At 41.1% G+C, this 23,434-nt stretch overlaps 1 protein-coding gene across 1 annotated transcript; it reads left to right on the top strand.

Moving 5' to 3' along the window:
• The first annotated feature begins 13,390 nt into the window (after nucleotides 1-13,390).
• Nucleotides 13,391-14,344, top strand: LOC128046699 (olfactory receptor-like protein OLF3). The gene has a single exon (XM_052638868.1). It carries the CDS (start codon nucleotides 13,391-13,393, stop codon nucleotides 14,342-14,344), a length of 954 nt encoding a protein of 317 aa, XP_052494828.1.
• The last annotated feature ends 9,090 nt before the right edge of the window (nucleotides 14,345-23,434 follow it).

Raw genomic sequence — 23,434 nt, forward strand, 5'->3', positions numbered from 1 at the left:
TATACAAACAATTTAAGAGGAATTTTAATGCATACCTAAGGGGTGAAAGTGAAGTCATGTGAAGTCGGTCCGACTCTTTGCGACCCCATGGACTGTAGCCCAGCAGGTTCCTCTGTCCATGGGATTTTCCAGGCATGAGTACTGGAGTGGGTTGCCATTTCCTTCTCCAGAGGATCTTCCCAAACCAGGGACTGAACCCGGGTCTCCCGCATTATAGGCAGACGCTTTACTGTCTGAGCCACCAGGGAAGCCTAAAGGGTACCATTCATATATTAAAACTGTCCAATCTCTGAACAAATAATTTAATTCTTTCTTTAGGTTTAGATATAAAATTAGCATGTAATATTTGAAATATTGTGTAAGATACCAAAGATGTAGTTTATCTATGAAAAGACAGATTCCTCAAACACAACTAATATAAAATAAGACACATTCAGTTTGGGAATCAAGATAGTTGAGTCAGCCGTGCCCATGTCAGCCTCCAGTCTCCATATAAACCCTTTCTCCCATCGCTCCTCCTGACACACTGCAGGGCCGTAGTTATAAATCTGCTGGGTTTAGAATAGTCTGGAGCAGACCTCACCTCTGACAGAAAGCCTAAATAAAGTAAAGGCGGGGAAGAAGTAATGGTATAAGAGATAAAGAAGGGGAAGGGGAGAAAGACTATGGTAGCAGCTCATCTTCACACTTCCTTGAAGACATCTCAAAGTCCTTTCTTCCCTTGTCTCTTCTTTAAGTCAGGTGATAAGCAGTTCTTCCACTTGTGGACAAAGCTCAGTGCTCAAGCAGAGTTGAAGGCCCATTTAATATTGAATTTTACATAAAGTAATTTAGACCTATAATTTGTGTTTTAGGCAAGCATCCCCAAACATGTCAATATTCGTGGGCGAAAGCCCTCTTGCTGTTAATTAGGGAATGCTAACGGAGTGTAGACTGTGTGTATGACCATGAACTGTGTTTGAGAGACAGTAATCAACATGATACATTGGGCAGTAACATGGTCCTAGAGCAAAGATGACAAACGATGAAACAAAAGACGATGTAGTAAGTGTCACAGAGAAAGCAAGTCTCCAGGGGTGATTTCAGGAGTCTTCTGTATGAAAGGACCAGGACAGGTCCCATTGGAGACCAGATAAGTCAGAAATAGTTACTCAGAGGACGGCAATCCATACAAAGATGCAGACAACCTGTGAGAGTCTCAGAACTGGGAGAGCATGGAAGTTCAGAAATGTCCCAAAGCCTCACTTGCAGGGCAGAGAAGATTGAAGCTGTGGAGGGGGCAGCAGGCAGGTCATGAGGGGTCAGAGTATGGAGGGCACCGATGCCACACTGTCTTTCAACTGTATTGAGAGCAATGGCAGCTAGTAGAGGTTTTTAAGCAGGGGCATGGCTTGATAAAATTTACATTTTTGAATCATCATTTTTTGCAAAAGAGTCAAAGGAGAAAGGATGAGAGACCAGGAGACCATCTAGGGGCCTGCTCTAGTGACCCTATTGAGACATAAAATGAATCTGTACTCAGGCTGTGGCAGTGGACAAAGAGAAAAGTAAAATCACATGATTAAAGAGATTTCAGAGGACTATTTCCTGTTTTCTTCGATTAGAGTTTTCTGTGGATCCACCACCTCCTCTAACATGTCATAATCCTATGTATGAATGTTCTATAAATTGTGGAGTAAAGTACAAAAGTTACCACCATGAAAACACACTATATAAAATGGTAGGGGGTGTGATGAAAGGAGAAAATTCATGAAAAATACAAGCATACACATGTCAAATATATGCATGACCGTTCAAGAAGGAGAATTTCTGAAGATGCTGCTCCTCATTTTTTTGTCTGGTTGATATACTTATGAGTCTTCTCCACTCCTCATCCCATCCCCCACTTGCCTTCACCAGCCTCCACTTCTTTGCCACCCCTTTTCCCAGCTTCAAAGTCAGCAGCCCAGAAAACCTCTCTCTGAGTCTGACCCTCTGCCTCCATTTTTACACCTTTTCTTCTGTCTCTGCTTCCATCACTGTGCTCTCTTAAGGATCCTTCTTACTACATGGGACCGCTAAGATTATCTGGGATAGTCTCCACTTTAAGATCCTTAATTTAAAATACGTGTAAGTTTTAACATAAAAGGCAGCATATTCACACATTCTGAGAATCAGGACAAAGACATCTTCAGGGGGTCGGTCAATACTCAGGCTATCACAGAATCTTTTCAGATTGGACGGTTTTTCCACATAACCCTAGTAATCTTCAGTAGCTCCCACACTTTCTGACATGATGCAATGTACAATCCCATTTTTTACATTTCCTGGTTTATAATGGGAATAATTTCTTCAAGAAAGTCTGAAGAATTCCATCAACATTCCTTGTGACTTAGGACTGCTAGAAACGTACTCATTGATTTTGTCTTAAAGTACCTATATTTTTTCCTTCATTCAAAATGTATTTGTTCTTCATATAGAATTCTTTGTTGACATCCTCCGTACCACCCCTCCAGGGCTCTGAAGCTATCATTCACTTATCTTCTGCCTTGCACAGTTTTTGAGAAGAATTCCATTTTAATTTAGATGTTTGTCTTCTCTATGTGGGGTATCTTTTATCTCTGGCTACCTTCAGTGATTTCACTGTATTTTTGGCTTGTATACAATTAAAATGTCATGTGTTTATGTTTTAATTTTTTTAGTTATCCTATTTGGCTGAGTTTCTTGGATTTGTGCTTTGATTTCATTCATTTCCCCCCAGCCATTATCTCTTTAGTATTTCTTGTACTTCTGTCTCTGTTTTCTGTTGGGATTTTCCAATTTCATGTATGTTAGAGTGTTTTCTTGTCTTACAGCCCTGGGAGGCTCTTGCCTCTTTTATCATTGTATATTGTTTTCTCCTTGTGCTTCAGTTTTGCTGATTTTTCTGGTTTATTTTTACTCTTACTGATTGTTTCTTGGCTCTATTAAGGCTATGCATAAGGAATCTTTGTTTCTGTGACTATGTCTTTTCTGTTTAGCATTTCCATTTAATTCTTCCACATAGTTTTCACTTCTCTACTGAAATTACTCAAGTGTTTATGAAAACATCCATCTGTTCCACTAGACCCTTTACTTCTTTGTGAGAGTGGCTTTAACCCCTGTGTGGTAATTCCTATAATACAAGTATATCTAATTCTGGTTTTTAAATTTCTTTGTTCAGTACAGTATAATTTTCCTCTTCTTTCTCTCTGACCTTTAATTTTGATTGGCACCTGGGCATTTTGTGTGTACAATGAGATAAATAGTACTATCCTTTTAAATGGACACATCTCTACTGTTTATCCTGTAGTCTTGTGTTGTGAAGACTGTGGGAATCAATGTATTCATGGGTAGAGCTGAGTTTGAGTTTTGTGTTGTTAAGGTTATCCTTAGCTCAACAACAAATTCAATTTTTTCTATTATTCAGTTCAGTTTAGTCACTCAGTCATGTCCAACTCTTTGTGACCCGATGGACTGCAGCACACCAGGCTTCTCTGTCCATCACCAACTCCCACAGCTTGCTCAAACTCATGTCCATGTAGCTAGTGATACCATCCAGCCATCTCATCCTCTGTTGTTCCCTTCTCCTCCTGCCTTCAACCTTTCTTGGCATCAGAGTCTTTTCCAGTGAGTCAGTTCTTCACATCAGGTGGCCAAAATATTGGAGTTTCAGCTTCAGCATCAGTCCTTCCAAAGAACTCCCAGGGCTGATCTCCTTCAGAATGGACTGGTTGGATCTCCTTGCAGTCCAAGGGACTTTCAAGAGTCTTCTCCAACACCACAGTTAAAAAGCATCAATTCTTCAGCGTTCAACTTTCTTTATAATCCAATTCTCACATCCATACATGACTACTGGAAAAAAACCATAGCTTTGACTAGATGGGCCTTTGTTGGCAAAATAATATCTCTGCTTTTTAATATGCTGTCTAGGTTGGTCATAGCTCTTCTTCCAAGGAGCAAGCATCTTTAATTTCATGGTTGCAGTCACCATCACAGTGATTTTAGAGCACAAGAAGATAAAGTCCGTCACTGTTTCCATTGTTTCTCCATCTATTTGCTGTGAAGTCATGGGATCAGATGCCATGATCTTAGTTTTTTGAATGCTGAGTTTTAAGCTTGTGGGACATTCAGTCATTGGAGGGTTTTTCCCAGTGTCCCTGTCCCTCCCTTTGTCTTAAGTTACCCTGTGAGACTGCATGTCCTGAGTGTCTTCCCCATGTCTAACCCATGGTAAACTGCTGTTACTTGTTTCTTAGTTGTTGCTAGTTTGGTGATGGAGGGACAACTCTCTGTTGTCCAGGATCTGTCTCAGACTTAGGCACATCCTTTGTCCCCGTGTCTCAGGGTTGGGGCTTTCTTAGTGGTGAGAGAGTCAATTCCTAGGTAGCTTGATAAGAAGTCTAGGGTTCCCGAAGAGGAGAAAGGGGTCTGGAGCCCTAGAGAAGGCGAAAGGCATCTGGGGCTCTCACGGAGAAAAGAAATTGCTTTGTGTTAGTATAACAATGTATCTTGCTTGAGGACTTGTTTCTCCTTAACAAGAACCTTCTGACTAATCCTGGTATTTTAGAATGTACATTATGGGAGGGCTTTCCTGATGGCTCAGACAGTAAAGCATCTGCCTGCAATGTGGGAAACCTGGGTTTGATCCCTGGGTTGGGAAGATCCTCTGGAGAAGGAAATGGCAACCCACTCTAGTACTCTTGCCTGGAAAATTCCATGGATGGAGGAGCCTTGTAGGCTACAGTCCATGGGATTGCAAAGAGCTGGACAAGGCAGAGCAACTTCAAGATTCAAGAGAGATACTATGGGAGTGGGTCTTTTAGGATCTTTCTGTTGTTAAGTTCTAATCCTGTTATCCTAAAATGTAAATTGTGGGAGTGGGTTTGGTAAATTTTTACAATCTTGAGACATTCTTTTGATTAACTGTAATAACCAATTTAAAAAAGTATGTAACTCCCTTGCTAACACTAGCAAGGGGGGCATTCTCTGTCCCCCTCCTGATGTCTATGTCAGAAACTTTGTCCCTCTTCTTACTTTAATAAAACTCTGCTACACAAAAGCTCTTGAGTGATCAAGCCTGGTCCCTGGTTCCAAAGCTACATCTTCTTCAGAGATCATGAAATCCAACATTGTTCATTGTAAGATATCAGTGGTCTTCCCACTTCTACAGAGTAAGAAGATAGATGACTCATGATCTGAACACAGAGTAGCTTCCTGTCCCAAGGACCCCCACATGGGAATTTATTTATTTATTTTTCTGTTTTCCTCTTTAGTGAATCTTCAGCTGTAGGAAGATTTCTCTGAGGAAAACAGGGATCGTAGTCCTTCCCCCGGTGGCTTCAGGCTTTTGTTCCATAATGGAGATGATTTGGTGATTGGAGAGTTCTTTCTGCTCACTGCAGAGGCTGCAGCTGCCTTCTCCTTGACCTACCCTAGGAAGAAAGTTTTCTCTGGTTTCCACTTTTCCCCAAATATTCTTGTGAGGACAGTTCTAAGTCGATGGAGAAAATACTGAGAATTTGTGGGAACTTCTCTTTTTGCCATGATTCTCAGCCATTCTATACTCATAGTACCCCACACGAACTTTAGCAGTTTGGTAAAGCAATTTTCACTGGCTAGTTGGGGGGAGGGGTGCCCTATTTTCCTTCCATGGGCTCATCCAGGTAAGTAAGAGCTCACATCCTATCTCTTTCTGGATGGACCTATCTTTCCCAAGATTTCATGATGTTTGTTTGCTTTTTAATCTCATTTTACTAATGATTTCAAAGATGATTTTGTAGATCATCAAAACTTCTCTTGTTTTAGGAAAGGGTCGATGTTCTTTCCAGCTTTCTTCAACCGAAGTGGAAGCTAGAACAAGCTCAGTTACTTTACTTTATCTAAGTAGACTCTTTTTTTAGAGTATTTTTAAATGCACAGCAAAGTTGAGTAGAAAGTACTGACAGTTCTCATATATTATATCTGCCCCTCCTCCCTGCAACAGAGACAGCCTTCCTATTATGGACATCCTGCAGCAGAGTATTAATATTTTCAATTTTTAACAGGATTTTTAACAGATAAAGTAAAAAGTGGGGGAGGTGGATGATAATTTACAGCTCAGGAATATATAACAATGGTAAATGATGATTTTCGAACTAAGGAATTTTAAATCAGACAAACCAGTTTTCTCAAAACACCTTAACCAAATTATTTGGAGCAAATAATTTATGTTCATGCCTTTCTTACAAACCCAAGCCTAAACAATGATAATATGTTAGCGTGTCTGTCACGAATGCTTCTTGAAGGAACTATTTCAACTTCTAGATAGATACCTATGAAATAAACTTTCTACTTAGAAGAGCGAGCATTTCCCATTTGGGGAATAGCAAGAATTTTAGAATCATGGGGGCTCACATGGGAAAGAAGCAGGAAAACGCTTAGATTGTATTTGACTTAAATTTTTTTTTCTCTCAGATGATTGAGATCTGGGATTAAATTCATTGGAAACTTCAGATCAAATATTGTGAGGTGAGTAGTTGTGGAATATAAAGTGCTGCAGTGAAAGATTAATGTGACCGTGATCTACAGAGTGAACTGATCCGGTAGCTCTTAAATTTTAATCTCCGAGAAACACCTGAAAAGTGTTTCACTCGATCAGAAGCACCTGGAGGCTCCTTAAACCACAGTTTTGCTGTTGTACTCAGCCGTGGATGACTGTGACCTCTGTGATGAGCAGAAGGATGATATACTGAGTGAGTAAAAGATCTGGCGAATAGTTTATGTGTATTAGGTGAAGCGGTGAATTGGCATGTGAGGAGGGAATGCGTGAATGGTTGGACTAGCAGTTAAGCAAATGGACAAGTGAATATTGAGCTGGTTGTAGACAGCTGGGTAAACAAGTGGCTATGTTAATGGTGGTGTTAAGAATTACTGGGTCTATGACTCAGTAGATTAATAAATACATGGATAAATGGTTCACTTAACAGATGCATGATGTCTAAAGAATATATCAGAGAATGATAATGTGACTGCATTCTGTAAGAATTACATTGAGTCTTTTCATAAATTATCAAAAATTTGAAAAGGTTTAGAAAGCAAACTCTGTTTTAAGGACTTGGATACTCTTTTTCCTTTTTTTTTCCCATGGAGACCATAAAACTATTGTTGTTGTGTATTTTATTTGGAGTTTTAAGTCTTTCTATACTTTGCAGTTATCATGAGCAGTATACTCAGTTCCATTCAAAATGCAGTGTTCATGGCAGCTTAGCCAACTCAGCACATCTCTCAGGGGAATGAAAACAGCTCTCCTGTCTCCAGAAGGAGAAGTTAGGTCATCATGGAGTAGAAGAGGCTAACTGGCTTTTCACCAGGTGGATGCAGGCCTAGGCACTGTTCACCAGGATAGGAGATTGAGTGCAGAAAGTCAGTTTGGGCTGTAGGAGAATATCCTAAAATATCAGAATACTGGCTTCAGTGAGTTTTTAGATGACCTAAGGCGTCAGTGGCTTGCAATCTGAGGAGGACTGGATTGCACAGTGAGAAGAGGCATAGCCTCAAGGCCCTGCCCTTAAGGTTTTGGAGTGGAGGCAGCAATTAACACTTTAAAGCATAAGGCTCCTGAGGGGAATCTGTCTGCCCACGTTGCTAATTTAGCCACTGCTATCAATGGCACCCTACTCCAGTACTCTTGCCTGGAAAATCCCATGGGTGGAGGAGCCCGGTAGGCTACAGTCCATGGGGTCGTGAAGAGTTGGACATGACTGAGCAGCTTCACTTTTACGCATTGGAGAAGGAAGTGGCGACCCACTCCAGTGTTCTTGCTTGGAGAATCCCAGGGTTGGGGGAGCCTGGTGGGCTGCCATCTATGGGGTCACACTGAGTCGGATACGACTGAAGCAACTTAGCAGCAGCAGCAGCATACCTCATTAGGTTTGTGTCTGAGCCAATTCTGGTGCATCTGTGAACTTCCCAGCAGTTTCGCCCATAAACTAAACTTGTCCCAGGTCATCTTAGCATAGGAGCCAAGGAGTGTTGACTCCTCCAATCTCTGGCCTATCACCTTGTTGGGGGGAAGTACTCTTCAGAGAGCAACAGAAACCTAGATGGAAGGAGACGTGGCTGTTTTGTCAGGCAGTAATCAATGAGTGAGAATTCTAACATATCCACAGTGGGTCACGTGTAGGTAGAGGCTTCCACAGGGTCGGAAATAGAACTGATCTGGTTAGAGGATCGGAGATATGAATGATGCTGAAGTCTTTTCACCCTAATAAGTATGGCAGAACTCAAAACAAAGGGAGAGAGATGATTTGAGATTTGTTGAGTGTGAGCATTATATGATGCAAAAGATGTAAAATATGATTTTGTTTTTATTAAAGGGGCATTATGAACCTGGAACAGATGTGAATTAGCCAAAACTAAAACAATACTGAGAAGAAAACGATTTTTACAGGAGGAAGAGCCAGATAGATCAGGCTCTTGACTGTGGTCATTGTTTAACTCTGGTTTTGAATATCAGTTGTGTGCCCAGCCCTGCACTATGAGGTTTTTGTTGTTCTGTGTATACAGGCAAATGGACAAATATTCCCAGATTGTTCTCTTAGTTATTTGGTCTCAATGAAAAACGTGTTTAGAGAGCTACATATTCCACAAATTAGTTTAGGCTAAGAAGACCATGCGTTGGCCTCCTGATAGGAGTGGTGAGGGATGAAGGACATTCTCAGGCACTAGTTCATTGTCCACTGTGGACCAGGATCGACACTCAGCTCTGATCCATTGGGGCTGAACCACAAAGTAGTATGGAGAAAGTATTAACTTCAGGGAGTGTTAGAAGCATCCAGTGAACACATTTCCTCCTCAATTTGGCTTTCCAAATGCTGATGCTATTTCCATTTTCTTTACCTACAGTGATTCCCAGAAGGGGCTACATTGAGTGTGGATAAAAGGTGCATTTAGATATTCATAAGTTTGAAATAAGACATGGTGTTTAAAAATGAATAGTAGTTTGGGTTAAAAATAGTCAGGTAACATATCAATGAAAGATATTTCAGTTATTTTAATAAACTATGATAATTAAAAGATAATGAAATTTAGAAATAAGATGGGATAAGATTGTGGATTGGGTGGGAATTCTGATCAGGATGAACTTAATTTTGTGCACATTTAGTCATCATAGATCTGTTTGCCCATGAAAATGATGTGAATAAATTTGTAATTTGCATCATTGATGTGGAGGCAGTGTGTAGGATGTGTAGAGTGGGTAGAGTTTATGTCAGGGAAATTTACAAAGAAGCTGTTACACTTCATAAAGTGAGATTGATGAGGGCAAACATAAGTGTGAATGAACACTAAGTGAAGGCTGGAAGATGTGTAATTAAAACAAAGATTTATTTGGGGATTAAATAAAGGAGGATTTATTCTACGGAGTAGTGAGGAGGAAGAAAAAAATCAATCAGGATGTGTTGGAAGAGTGGGTGCACTTTAGTTCCATTGTCAGACGTGAAGTCAGGAAGGACATGAATATAGCATGTGGGGAGAGGAATTGAGATTTTGGAGAGATGTTCATGAAACATTTGCTAAGCTGTTGGGAAAAGCATCTGGAGCTTTGGAGGGAAGTCTAGAAGATAAAGAGGCTTCCCCAGTGGCTCAGTGGTAAAGAACCTGCCTGCAATGCAGGAGACCTGGGTTCGATCCCTGGATCAGGAAGATCCTCTGGAGGAGGGCATGCAGCCCACTCCAGTACTCTTGCCTGGGAGATCCCACAGACAGAGGAGCCTGGTGGGCTCCAGCCTGTGGGGTGGACAGGGGGGTCCATGAGAAAGAGCTGGACACGACTGAGCACACAGCCTAGGAGATAAATGTAGAATTGAGGGTGAGCTACACGTGAAAGTGAAAGTGTTAGCCACTCAGCTGACTCTTTGCAACCCCATGGACTGCAGTTCACCAGGCTCCTCTGTCCATGGGATTCTCTAGGCAAGAATACTGGAGTGGGCTGCATGCCCTCTTCCAGAGGATCTTATTAACACAGGGATCAGACTGGGTCTTCTGCATTGTAGGTAAATTCTTTAATGTCTGAGTCACCAGGGAAGCCCCAGAAATCACAAACTCTTCCAGAAAGGAAAACTAGAAAGAAGAGTATAAATTGTAAGCAAGAAACTTGAAACGTTTGTACAGTACTGGGGTAGGAGAATTTAGGAAATTTACCCAGGAGTGCAGATGAGAAATAACAGATTGGAGGAAAATCAGATCAGAAGTGAAGGACAGAGTTAAAAGTCAGAAAGAGGAATTAGTTAACGTTCTTCAAAGTTAGCAATGGAAAGGAATGAAAGTCTCTGGGTTTGATGCCTAAAAGGCCTTGAGTGTTTCCACGAATTAATGGAGGTGAAAACTCCATGTCCATGTCTTAAAGGATGAATGTTTTGAGGAAATGAACCCAGCAAGTGGACACCAATCATTTGAGAACTCGGTGTGAAAGCTGGATGTGAAAGAAAGAATTAAAATGAAAAATAGCGAAGATTCCTCTCTCCCTGTTGAGAGATTTCTTTATTTTTTATAATGAAGGAAAAGGAGTTTATCAGGAGTAGGAAAGACCCCAGAGTGATGAAAAGAGAGGCTGAAAGGCAGAATAAGATCCTGCGAGAGAGAAAGCCTGGAATCAAAGCTTATATCACTTACCATAAACAAGTAGTGGGTATTTGTCCTATTTGGTCATTAGTATAGCATTGCTGGATCTTCAGCTGCTTAACTTGACCAGTGATCCTTTCAGTAGGCCAATATCACCCACATTGTATAGATGAGAATTATGAGACTCAGAGAGGGCCAGTGGCTTGCTTCAGGAAGTGGAAGGGAATGAATTCAAAACAGAAACTATTAGATTCTGAAGCTCAAACCTGCGCTGAGAGGTGACCCAGTACCTCAGTTGTGTTTGTAAGGAGACACAGCTATAGTAGAGAGATGTGCTGGATGAGTAAGAGGAACACAGGGAGGCACTGGCTGCCCTGTTCTCCAGGCGGCTTGTGCAGACACCAGAGGGGAAAATGATGTGAGGATGACCTCTTTTGTGTCATTTCTTCTGCAGATGGCTTAGGTCTTGAACACAGATCAGTGTAATATTCATCTTGAAACACCAGCATCTAGCCAAGATGAGACTTTATAGATATTTGCCAAATTAGCAGAAAAAGAGATGTCTACTTTCTGCTGAAGGTCTGCTATATAGTCAACAACGGTTCACAATTTTTTTTAAGTTAAATATTTTCTTGCAGTTTCAGAATTATATTTGATAGCCTTTTTTGAGGCAAGTAGATGTTTCTTTTCAGCCTGACCATGTTGAAGAGAAGCAAAGCGAGGGGTGGTGTGGGAAGTATCTTGACAGCGGTAGTGGACAGCAGGTGTGTGGACATTATGGAAAATGCATGTATCTGAATCATGAAACATGGCCATTTCTAGACCTACGTGCTTTGTTTTGTCCTTTAACAGCTTTTAAGTCTCAAAATAAAGCAGTTATTTTACCAGCGAAATGGGTTTATTTGGGAATAGCAAGAGGAATTGGAATTCAGGGCATGCAAGCTGTAGCAAAAGCCATTGTCACGTACCACAAACAAAGGAGAGGAAGCTTATAGAGAAGAAGGAGGGTGTTGGGAAGGGTTGCTTTGAACCAAAGTCTTTTGGAGAGAATTGAGAATCCAGGGTGATGACAGTTTCTCCCTGGCTGAGTTGCTAAGGTAGTCGGTTTCTAAAAGGAGATGCAATGTGTATATTGTATATCTTTTCCTGTTGAGGTTTGCAATGGATGATTCTTTCCTATTGATAATTCTTCTCTGGGGCCTAGTAATTGATGATTCATCCTCTAATTTATGTTGCTGGTCTGCTTGAGACTTCCTATCTGAAGTTACCCTTCCTTACTTAGGGTTTTCCTTTTTAAATTTTCACACAGGTAAGAGCTCAGACAGTATTGAAGCTCAGACAGTATTGAAGCTCAGACAGTATTGAAGCTCAGACAGTACTCAGTTTTTTTGCTCAGAGACCTTACCCCAACCCCTAAGGGTTTGCCGATAACACAAGCAGCTCTGTTTCTGCCCTCAAGCCCTCTTAATGCCTTATCTCCTGCTTTATTTTGTGCACTGAAAGAAAAGGAAAGTCAGTGAATTGGGCAGGCATGGAGAAATAATACGAATGAATCAGTCCTATAAAAATATTCTTAAAAATGCAAATGCCCTCTTATTAATATTCAAAATTGATATTATAGCATATAATTCTACTGAAAAAAAGCACTTTCTGGATGAAAGAAAGCAAAAAGTCAACTTCATTCCTCTGTACATTTACACGAATTCATACCTCCTTCTCTGCCTTCGACAATGGAGAAAGATTGCTAGGCATTTGCTGCCCTTTCTCTCTTTTAAATAAAAAGTCAACCATCCATATTCTCATTTCCTTAATTCTGAGCTGATATAAAACAGTAGACCTTTACCAGCTGCAAGTTGAAAGGAGAAAAATGAAAAAACAAGATACAATTATAATCATCTATCCCACTGTATCTCCCTGAGGCTAAACAGACAAGCCTGTCAGACCAACAGTCCCCAGGTTCTCAAAGGGACAAACTATTCCTAAGCCCTCAGTGCTATTAAAAATTGTCTCTAGTATTATTTGTGTCTGAATTGCTGTGGGGGGAGGGCCGGTGGGTTCATGAGAAAATCATGCTTGCTGCTTTATTTACTCCAAGGCAGAGATCATGCTACAGCTAACACTCAGGCTACTGAAGCACTACTACAAGTAGCAGTTTACAAAGTACTTTCTCCATAAGGTACCTACATTTGAACTTACATGTACTGGTGAGTCTCATACGCAAAATTTGCCACTGAACCAAAAATCACAGAGCTGGTAAATAAAATCAGGTTTCAAACTTAGATTCTCTGATTTCAGATATTTTCACAAGCACCTTCTTTTCAACATTTCCTTTAATAACAGAAATGTATAAATCTATTATTATACCGTGATGGGCCTAGTTGACATATTTACGGTAAGTTTTGAAACTTTCCCACCAGCCTTTCTCCACTGTTGAAAAATTCACTTATTATTGTCACCTACTGTCCTTCCCATGTCCTAGAATCTGAGGTAAGCTGGCAAAGATGTGGCGCTCCTAAAATCGTACTACACCATCTTCAGGCTTTAACTGGGTCTCCCAACGACAACACTAAGTCCTTATGAAGGTACTGGCCTGCTCTCTGATGCAGAATGGGTACCATGTACATCAGGAGGAAGCCTGTCATCTTGGCCCATGGGTATTCTGAAACATCTGGCTAGGGGTGCCCAAATTCATACAGTATGCATTGATAAAAGTGATTTTTAGCATTCTGTAATTCAATAGACTCTGTTATTTCTGACTCTCTCTGCAGACTAATCCTTACATTTTTTTTTCATGGGAGCAGATAACCAGACTTGGGTGAGAGAATTCATTCTCCTCGGCCTGTCCAGTGACTGGGACACCCAGGTCGCTCTCTTCGTCCTGTTCTCAGTCACTTACCTGCTGACCGTGCTGGGGAACGTCCTCATTGTTCTTCTGATCAGACTGGACAGCCGACTCCACACTCCCATGTATTTCTTTCTCACCAACCTGTCCCTTGTTGATGTCTCCTATGCCACAAGCATCGTTCCTCAGATGCTGGTGCATTTTCTTGCGGCACATAAGGGGATTCTGTACGTGAGCTGTGCAGCCCAGTTATTCTTCTCCCTGGGCCTGGGTGGGATTGAGTTTGTTCTCCTGGCCGTGATGGCCTATGACCGCTATGTGGCTGTGTGTGACCCCCTGAGGTACTCGGTCATCATGCACAGAGGGCTCTGTGCTAGGCTGGCCATCACATCCTGGGTCAGTGGCTCTGTCAACTCTCTCGTGCAGACCACCATCACCTTTCAGTTGCCCATGTGCACGAACAAGTATATTGATCACATATCCTGTGAACTCTTAGCTGTGGTCAGGCTGGCCTGTGTGGACACCTCCTCCAACGAGGTGGCCATCATGGTTTCTAGCATTGTCTTGCTGATGACACCTTTCTGCTTGGTTCTCCTGTCCTACATCAGGATCATCTCCACCATCCTAAAGATCCAGTCCACAGAGGGGAGAAAGAAAGCCTTCCGCACCTGCACCTCTCACCTCACAGTGGTTGTCCTGTGCTATGGTATGGCCATTTTCACTTACATCCAGCCCAATTCCAGCCCTTCTGTGCTTCAGGAGAAGCTGATCTCTCTCTTCTATGCCATTTTGACACCCATGCTGAACCCCATGATTTACAGTCTAAGGAATAAGGAGGTGAAGGGGGCCTGGCAGAAACTACTAGGGCAATTATCTGGATTAACATCGAAACTAGCAGCTTGATGAATAATGAGCGTCACTTGCAGAAGAGAGCTTTGCCTGTGAATTCTGCCACTTGACTCTGCTATGAAGCATTAACTTCATTACCCTGGCAACCAGGAATGTGATGACAAAATGTGTACTGGTTATGCTGTGTAGGCGGCTGAGGAATTAGGTTAAGGTATTTAATGCAGGAACATTTTATGTCACAGCAGGAAGTTCGGAGAAATTAAGCACTACGGTAATAGAACTTCTACTACTTGCTTGGTCTCCATTCATGTGAACTGATAATATTTTTTAAAATGTCATTTGCTATCTTGATTGGTCATATTGTTTGTAATCATGAGTCATAAATCTTACTTTGGACCAGTGGTTCTTACACTGTACAAGGTTATTTTGTTTCCATTAGGAACGAAACCATTTTCACATTTTAGACTTATTTAAAATAATGTATGTGCCAATAATTGTGTGAGACATTGTTCTTCGGAGAGTATTGCTTTCAAGACTGGTTAAAATGTTTCATGCTGGACTTATCACATGTGGACATAAAGCCTTTGAGTGCTGGAGGTACTCAGTGGAAGGATCAACTAAAGGTCTTGTTTTACACTGATATAAATGAAGGTGTTTCTACGCCATGCTATTACTGTTCAAGGAAAGCTATGTTTCAAGCTCTTTTTTTGATACCGTGCAAACAGTTTGAGAGAAATTTTACTGCGTATATATGGGGTACCATTTAAAAGTTTAACCAGTCCAACTTCTGAAACATCTATAATTTCTTTTGTTGAGATTTTAGAAACAAGTATATAATATATGAAATCATATACATAAAAAATGTAGTTAACCTAAGGAAGGACAGATTCCTGAGGCAAAGGCAGTTAAAGATAAGACAACGTTAATATGTAGTTTGGGAATCAAGATAGTTGAGCCAGCTATGCCCATGTCAGCCTCCAGTCTCCTTATAAACCTCTTCTCCCATCCTTCCTCCTCACACACAGCAGGGCCCTAGTTGTTCTTTGTAAATTTGCAGAGCTTAGAATAGTCTGGAATAGACCTCACTTCTGAGAGACAGCCTAAGTAAGGAAAAAGAGGCAGAAGAAGTAATTGTACCTGGGATAATGAAAAGGAAATGGGGAGAAAGATGATGATGGAAGCTCATGGCCTCACCCCCTTGAAGACATCTCGAAGTCCTTTCTTCCATTGTCTTTTCTTCATATCAGTTCAGGGGCAGTTTTCCCATTTGTGAACACGTTGACCCACAGTCTCTCTGTTTAAACAGACTGAAGTTTCATATAATCCAAAATCCATTTGGTGTATTAAATTTACCTAGAACTGTCAATGCTAAAATTTACCGTGGTCTTCAGTCACTAAGTCGTGTCCACCTCTCTGTGAGGCCATGCTCTGCAGCACACCAGGCTTCCCTGTCTTCACTATCTCCCTGAGTTTGCTCAAACTCATGTCCGTTTAGTCAGTGATGCCATCCAGCCATCTCATCCTGTGTGCCCCCTTCTCCTCCTGCCCATCAGTCTTTCCCAGTATCAGGGTCCTTTCCAATGACTTGGCTCTTGGTATCAGGTGGTCAAACTATTGGAGCTTTAGCTTGAGCATCAGTCCTTTCAGTGAATATTCAGGGTTAATTTCCTTTAGGATGGACTAGTTTGATCTCCTTGCTGTCCTAGGGGCTTTCAAAAGTCTTCTGTAGCACCAGAGCATCAATTCTTCAGTGCTCAGCCTTCTTTGTGGTTCAACTGTCACATCCATACCTGACTACTGGAAGAGCCATAGATTTGACTATATGGTCCTTTGTCAGCAAAGTGATGTCTCTGCTTTTTAATATGATGTCTAGGTTTGTCATAGCTTTACTTCCAAGGAGCAAGTGTCTTTTAATTTCATCTGACTCTTTATAACCCCATGAAGTATAGCCCACCAGACCCCTATGTCCATGGAATTCTCCCGGCAAGAACACTGGATTGGGTAGCTAATCCCTTCTCCAGGAGATCTTCCTGACCCAGGGGTTGAACCCAGCTTTCCTGCATTGCAGGCATATTCTTTACTGTCTGAGCCACCAGGGAAACACACATTTTGGAATATAATCAGGCATTCCTGAAAGTTGTCATTGTTACCAGGCTTCTTGTTAATTCAGAAATAATCAGTGGAGAGTCTACTGTGTATCAGTAGCATGAATGGTTCTTGAGAGACAACAGTTAATACGGAACAATCCTGACAGGGATATGGCCACAGAGTTGGGATGACAGTTAATGAAACAGATAAAATGCACTGAGTGTCACAGAAAGAATAAGGCTTCAGGGGTGAGTATAGAAATCTTCTATATTACAGGATCAGAAAACGTCTGGATGGAGACGAGAAAAGTGAGAACAAGTTATCTAAGTGACGATCAACCTGAGCAAAGGGGCAACTTGTAAAAAGTGCTGAGCTGGAAGAGATCATGAGTGTTCAAAACTATCCTGGAGCCTGGCTTGCAGGGCAGAGCAGACTGAAAAAGTAGGCTGGGTGAAGCAGGGAGAAGTCAGGTCTTAGAGGTCATGAATTGCTAAACTATTTAGGATAAAAAAGCAACAGGAAGCAAGAAAAGATTTTGAAGTAGGAGCTTGGGTTGATAAAATTTACATTTTTGAATTATCACTGTGGCAAATGAGTCAGAGGAAGAAAAGATTAGAGCCAAGGAGACCAGCTAAGGGGCTGCTCCAGTGATACTGCTGGGACATTAGGGGGCTCCGAAGTTAAGATATGCAGAGATCTTGCACATGCACAAGTTGGATTTAGAAAAGGCAGAGGAACCAGAGATCAAACTGTCAACATTTGTTGGATCATAAACAAGACCAAGGAATTCCAGAAAAACATCTGCTTCATTGACTTCATGAAAGCCTTTGACTGTGTGGATTATAACAAACTGCAGAACATTCTAAAGAGATGGGAATACCAGATCACCTTACCTGCCTCCTGAGAAACCTGTATGCAGGTCAAGAAGCAACAGTTAAAACCAGCCATGGAACAACTGACTGTTTTAAAATTGGGAAAGGAGTATGACAAGGCCACATATTGTTATCCTCTGATTTAAATTTTATGCAGAGTGCATCATGTGAAATGCCTGGCTGGATGAGTCACAAGCTGGAATCAAGATTGCTGGGAGAAATATCAACAAGCTCAGATATGCATATACTGCTCTAACAGCAGAAAATGAAGAGAAACTAAAGAGCCTCTTGATGAGGGTGAAAGAGGGGAGTGAAAAAGCTGGACTGAAACCCAACATTAGAAAAACTTAAGATCATAGCATCCTGTTACATCACTTCATGGCAAATAGATGGGTAAAAAGTGGAAGCAGTGACATATTTTCTTTTCTTTGGCTCCAAAAACACTGTGGATGGTGACTGAAGCCATGAAATTAAAAGACAATTGCTCCTTGGAAGGAACGGGATGACAAACCTAGACAACATATTAAAAAGCAGAGCCATCACCTTGTCGACAAAGGTACATATAGTCAAAGCTATTTTTCCAGTAGTCATATAGGGATATGAGAGCTGGACTGTAAAGAAGGCTGAGCACTGAAGAATAAAAAAAATTGTGGTGCTGGAGAAGGCAAGAGAAAGTCCCTTGGACTTCAAGGAGATCAAGCCAGCCAGTCCTAAAGGAAATCAGTCCTGAATACTCATTGGAGGAACTGATGCTGAAGCTGAAGCTCCAATGCTCTGGCCACCTGATGTGAAGATCTGACTCACTGGAAAAGACCCTGATGCTGGGAAAGACTGAAGGCAGGAGGAGAAGGGGGCAACAGAGGATGAGATGGCTAGGTAACATCACTGACTCATATGAATGAATTTAAACAGACATGAATTTGACCAAACTCTGGGAGGTAGTGAAGGATAGGGGAGCTGGACGGGCTACAGTCCATGGGGTCGCAAAAGAGTCAGACTTAGCAACTAAACAACAAAAATGACAACAAGGGTTATAGAAGGGTTATAACGTGGATGACTGATGGGTTGCATAGATGGTTGGATGAGCACATGAGTGAATATTGAGATGGTTACATGAGTAGGTAAATGAGTAGATGTGTTAATGATGCTAATAATTTTATTTGGGAGATAAATGAATAAATAATTCACTTAAAAGATGTGCAATGCATACAGAATATATTAGAGAATGTTAATGTGACTGTATTCTGTCCAAATTACATTGAATCTCTTCATAAAAATTAAAGATTTGAAGAGGTATAGAAGTTCATACGTCTGTGTGGAGAATTTCAATTGACCTATTTCCTTTCCCCCTTTTCCCCCTCCCTTTCTGGGACCTTATTTTGAGTCTTAAATCTTTCTGTATGGCATTACTGTTTTTAAAAGTTGTAAACCAATGTAAAATATGTACTTGGCTGTCCCTCTGTCCTTACATTGCTCACAGGAGTCCATTAGATTCTTGGAACATGTCTCAGGGGAGCAAAGCGCAATTCTATTTTCAGGAGAGATGAAGGCATCGTGGAGCCAAAGGGAATAGCTTTTTTTATTTTGCCCAAGTTTGGATGCAGGTCTAGTCATTGTTCACGAGGAAAGGTATTCAGTTTACTTCAGTTCAGTCACTCAGTGATGACTCTTGAGGGACTCAAGAGACCCCATGGATTGCAGCACACCAGGCTTCCCTGTCTATCACCAACTCCCGGAGTCTACTCAAACTCATGTCCATTGAATCAGTGATGCCATGCAACCATCTCATGCTCTGTCGTCCCCTTCTCCTCCTGCCTTCAATCTTTCCCAGCATCATGGTCTTTATAAATGCATCAGCTGTTTGCATCAGGTGGCCATAGTATTGGAGTTTCAGCTTCAACATCAGTCCTTCAATGAACAGACAGGACCAATCTCCTTTAGGATGGACTGGTTGGATCTCCTTGCAGTCCAAGGAGCTCTCAAGAGTCTTCTCCAACACCACAGTTCAAAAGCATCAATTCTCTGGCGCTCAGCTTTCTTTATAGTCCAACTCTCACATCCATACATGACTACTGGAAAAACCATAGCCTTGACTAGATGGACCTTAGTCGACAAAGTAATGTCTCTGCTTTTTAATATGCTGTCTAGGTTGGTCATAACTTTCCTTCCAAGGAGTTCAGTTCGGTTCAGTCACTCAGTCGTGTCCAACTCTTTGTGATCCCACGAACTGCAGCACGCCAGGCCTCCCTGTCCATCACCAACTCTCGGAGTCCGCCCAAACACATGTCCATTGAGTCAGTGATGCCATCCAACCATCTCATCCTCTGTCATCCCCTTCTTCTCCTGCCCTCAATCTTTCCCAGCATTAGGGTCTTTTCCAACGAGTCAGCTCTTTGCATCAGGTGGCCAAAGTATTGGAGGTTCAGGTTCAACATCAGTCCTTCCAATGAACACCCAGGACTGATCTCCTTTAGGATGGACTGTTTGGATCTCCTTGCAGTCCAGGGGACTCTCAAGAGTCTTCTCCAACACCACAGTTCAAAAGCATCAATTCTTTGGTGCTCAGCTTTCTTCACAATCCAACTGTCACATCCATACATGACCACAGGAAAAACCATAGCCTTGACTAGAAGGACCTTTGTTGGCAAAGTAATGTCTCTGCTTTTGAATATGCTGTCTAGGTTGGTCATAACTTTTCTTCCAAGGAGTAAGCATCTTTTAATTTCATTGCTACAGTCACCATCTGCAGTGATTTTGGAGCCCAAAAATAAAGTCAGCCACTGTTTCTACTGTTTCCCCATCTATCTGCCGTGAAGTGATAGGACTGGATGCCATGATCTTCGTTTTTTGAATGTTGAGCTTTAAGCCAACTTTTTCACTCTCCTCTTTCACTTTCATCAAGAGGCTCTTTAGTTCTTCTTTGCTTTCTGCCATAAGGGTGGTGTCATCTGCATATCTGAGGTTATTGATATTTCTCCTGGCAATCTTGATTCCAGCTTTGTTTCATCCAGCCCAGCATTTCTCATGATGTACTCTGCATATAAGTTAAATAAACAGGGTGACAATTTACAGCCTTGATGTACTCCTTTTCCTATTTGGAACCAATCTATTGTTTCATGTCCAGTTCTAACTGTTGCTTCCTGACCTGCATACAGGTTTCTCAAGAGGCAGGTCAGGTGGTCTGGTATTCCCATATCTTTCAGAATTTCCCACAGTTTATTGTGATCCACACAGTCAAAGGCTTTGGCATAGTCAATAAAGCAGAAATAGATGTTTTTCTGGAACTCTCTTCCTTTTTCCATGATCCAGCAGATGTTGGCAATTTGATCTCTGGTTCCTCTGCCTTTTCTAAAACCAGCTTGAACATCTAGAAGTTCATGGTTCATGTATTGCTGAAGCCTGGCTTGAAGAATTTTAAGCATTACTTTACTAGCATGTGAGATGGGTGCAATTGTCGAGTAGTTTGAGCATTCTTTGGCGTGTATTGAGAGCTAAATATCATGTTGGGCTGTACAAGATTATCCTATCCCCAGAAAGCTGCCATCTCCAGCTTCTTAGAATGACCTAAGTCTTCAGTAGTTTGTTGTAGTCTGAGGAGGATGGAGTACCCTTTTCCACAGAGAAGAAGTGTGGCATCAAGGCCTTGCTCTTGAGGTTTGGGAGTGGAGGCAACAATTAACACTCTAATGCTTACAGATCCCAAAGGCACTCTGCCTACCTTTCTAATTCAGCCACTGTCACACATCATTAGGTTTGTGTCTGAGCCAATTCTGGGGCACTTGTGAGCTGCTTCTCCTCAATTTCCCTCACAAACTAAACTAGTCCCTGGTGATCTTAGCCCAGAAACCAAGAAACTTAATCCCTGTGGGCCATCACTTTTTTGAGGAAGAGCACTCTTCAGAAAGCAACATAAACCTGGACTGAAGAACACATGACCATTTTTTCTGGTACTAATGAATGTTTGTTAATAGAGGTACTCAGAGGGGATGGTTGTAAGCAGAGGTTTTTTAAGAGAGGTAGAAATAGAACTGATGTGATTTGTCAAAGACTGAGTTGAAAATATAAACCATGAATGTTGGGATCTTCTCATTCTGTTTAAAATAGCAAAGATGGTTAAATAATACTGCTTTCCAGATGTTGGAGGCTTAATTATATTTTTGTTGTAAGAGTTTCTCAATTCCAAACTTTAGTACTGACAGAGAGAAAGAAAATATGAAACAGAGGGGAATAGTGGCGATGATTAATAATTAAAGATTGGAATTCCTACGGATGCATTCTGCATCTTTTTATTTTTCAGGGAAACACTTACTAAAGAAGCCCAGATGTAAATGATTATTAGATATTGTTATTCTTGAACAAATAAGAGGAGTATATTACATCTCTGGACATAGCTTTAAAGTGTCTTTTCTCATAGTATTTGGATTTTCCTTTCAGTGATAGGAATTTGACATGTAAAATGATTAAATGGATTGCTTATGTTCATAAACAGCGAGACTATGAAGTGGCACTAGAAATAAGGTCTCCTGACTACAGAATGAGCTGTAGGGGTTATACTGTGGAAAGCTGCCAGGCTTAGGGAATTATACTACAAAAGAATACCCTAGTCTTATCTACAGGGGACAAGAGATACAAAGAAAGTGAGCATTTACAAATGAAATCATGGTAACATATATCATCAAAGGTGAATTTCAGGTTTTCACATATTGGACGTGTCTCTATAGTTGGACTCAGCTTACATGAAAAGTCAGGCAACAAAAAAATCCAGATGTGAAATAGATAATAAAACCATGGAGAAGAAAAACGAGTTTCCCTCTCAGGGTATTAAACCATATTTGAAACTTCATCCATCTAAGTGACCTTGGGATCTTTTGTTTCCAAACAATAGGTTGATGCAAATATTTCTGCTCATGATAGATGAACTTAGTGTATACAACATCCGAGTATTCACCTACAGGTCTGATGACTCTTCCTTTAAATTGAAGTGCCATTCTATTGACAACTCAACTGCCGAAAGGTATGATTCTCGTTTATTCTGGCCAGCATGAAAGAAAACATATCTTTAGGTTGTGGGCCCCACCTTCATGTGCTCTGCTTCTACATTTAGGACTTCTATTTGAATTCTTACAAAAGATGATAAACAAACACTTCTATATATAGAGAAAAAAAGGTGCTGGCTTTTCATCCCTTAGCTGAAGGTATCATCTCTGCAGTGAATGGGTAATGTGGAGATCATATGGGTTGTGGGCTCACCTATAAGGCTTCACACTGTTGGAGATTGGATATTTGAGGTTTATCTATCCACACAGTCTTTGAATTGGCATGACTAATGGAAGAGATAGTTATTCTGAAATATAATTCTGAAAGGTATTACACTGGGGAGTTCTTCTGTAGTATATATACCTGCTAAGTTTTTCAAATTAATACTTCTTTCTAATGAGTGGAAAAAGAGCAAGATAACTCATGAAGCTGTCAGCGAGTATAAGTAGAAAGTATTGTTAGATAGTTTTACATGTGTAATACACTGATCAGGGCAGTTTAATAAAATGTGACAGTAAATATGGAAGAGGAAAAAGTACCCACGTGTCAAGCCCTGGATACTTCCTTACAAAGGAAAATCAAGTATTTTGGAGTATTGTTCCACATAGTAGTAATAGAAACTAAATGCAATTAAAATTGTTTAATGGGCTGCTCTGGTGGCTCAGATGGTAAAGAATTCACCTGCAATGCGGAAGATCCAAGTTCAAACCCTGAGTTGGGAAGATGCCCTGGAAAAGGGAATGGCTATTCACTCCAGTATTCTTGCCTGGAGAATTCCATGGACTGAGAAGCCTGGTGGGATGCATTCCATGGGGTTGCAAAGAGTTGGACACAACTGAAGTGGCTGAGCAATGTAAGCTGATATACTAGTTCACACTAAGATTAGATACTTTGTATTTTAAAACTCCCAATTAGTTTTATCTTTAACCATTTCATGAAAAAGAAACTGCCAAACATAAAAGTAATAGGTCTCAGGCATTAGTGGCAGTGCTTTCAGGAGATGGATTTTCATCGATTATTTCAATGGCATCTATTGGGCAATATCACATAGTGTATTCTATTAGTTACGGCCACAGTAACTACCCTACATCCACCTCAATTCATAAAACACAAGCATGAGCAAGTCCTTCCTTTACGGTGCTCATGT

The sequence above is a fragment of the Budorcas taxicolor genome, chromosome 4 (genome assembly GCF_023091745.1).
Source record: "Budorcas taxicolor isolate Tak-1 chromosome 4, Takin1.1, whole genome shotgun sequence".
NCBI lineage: Eukaryota > Metazoa > Chordata > Mammalia > Artiodactyla > Bovidae > Budorcas > Budorcas taxicolor.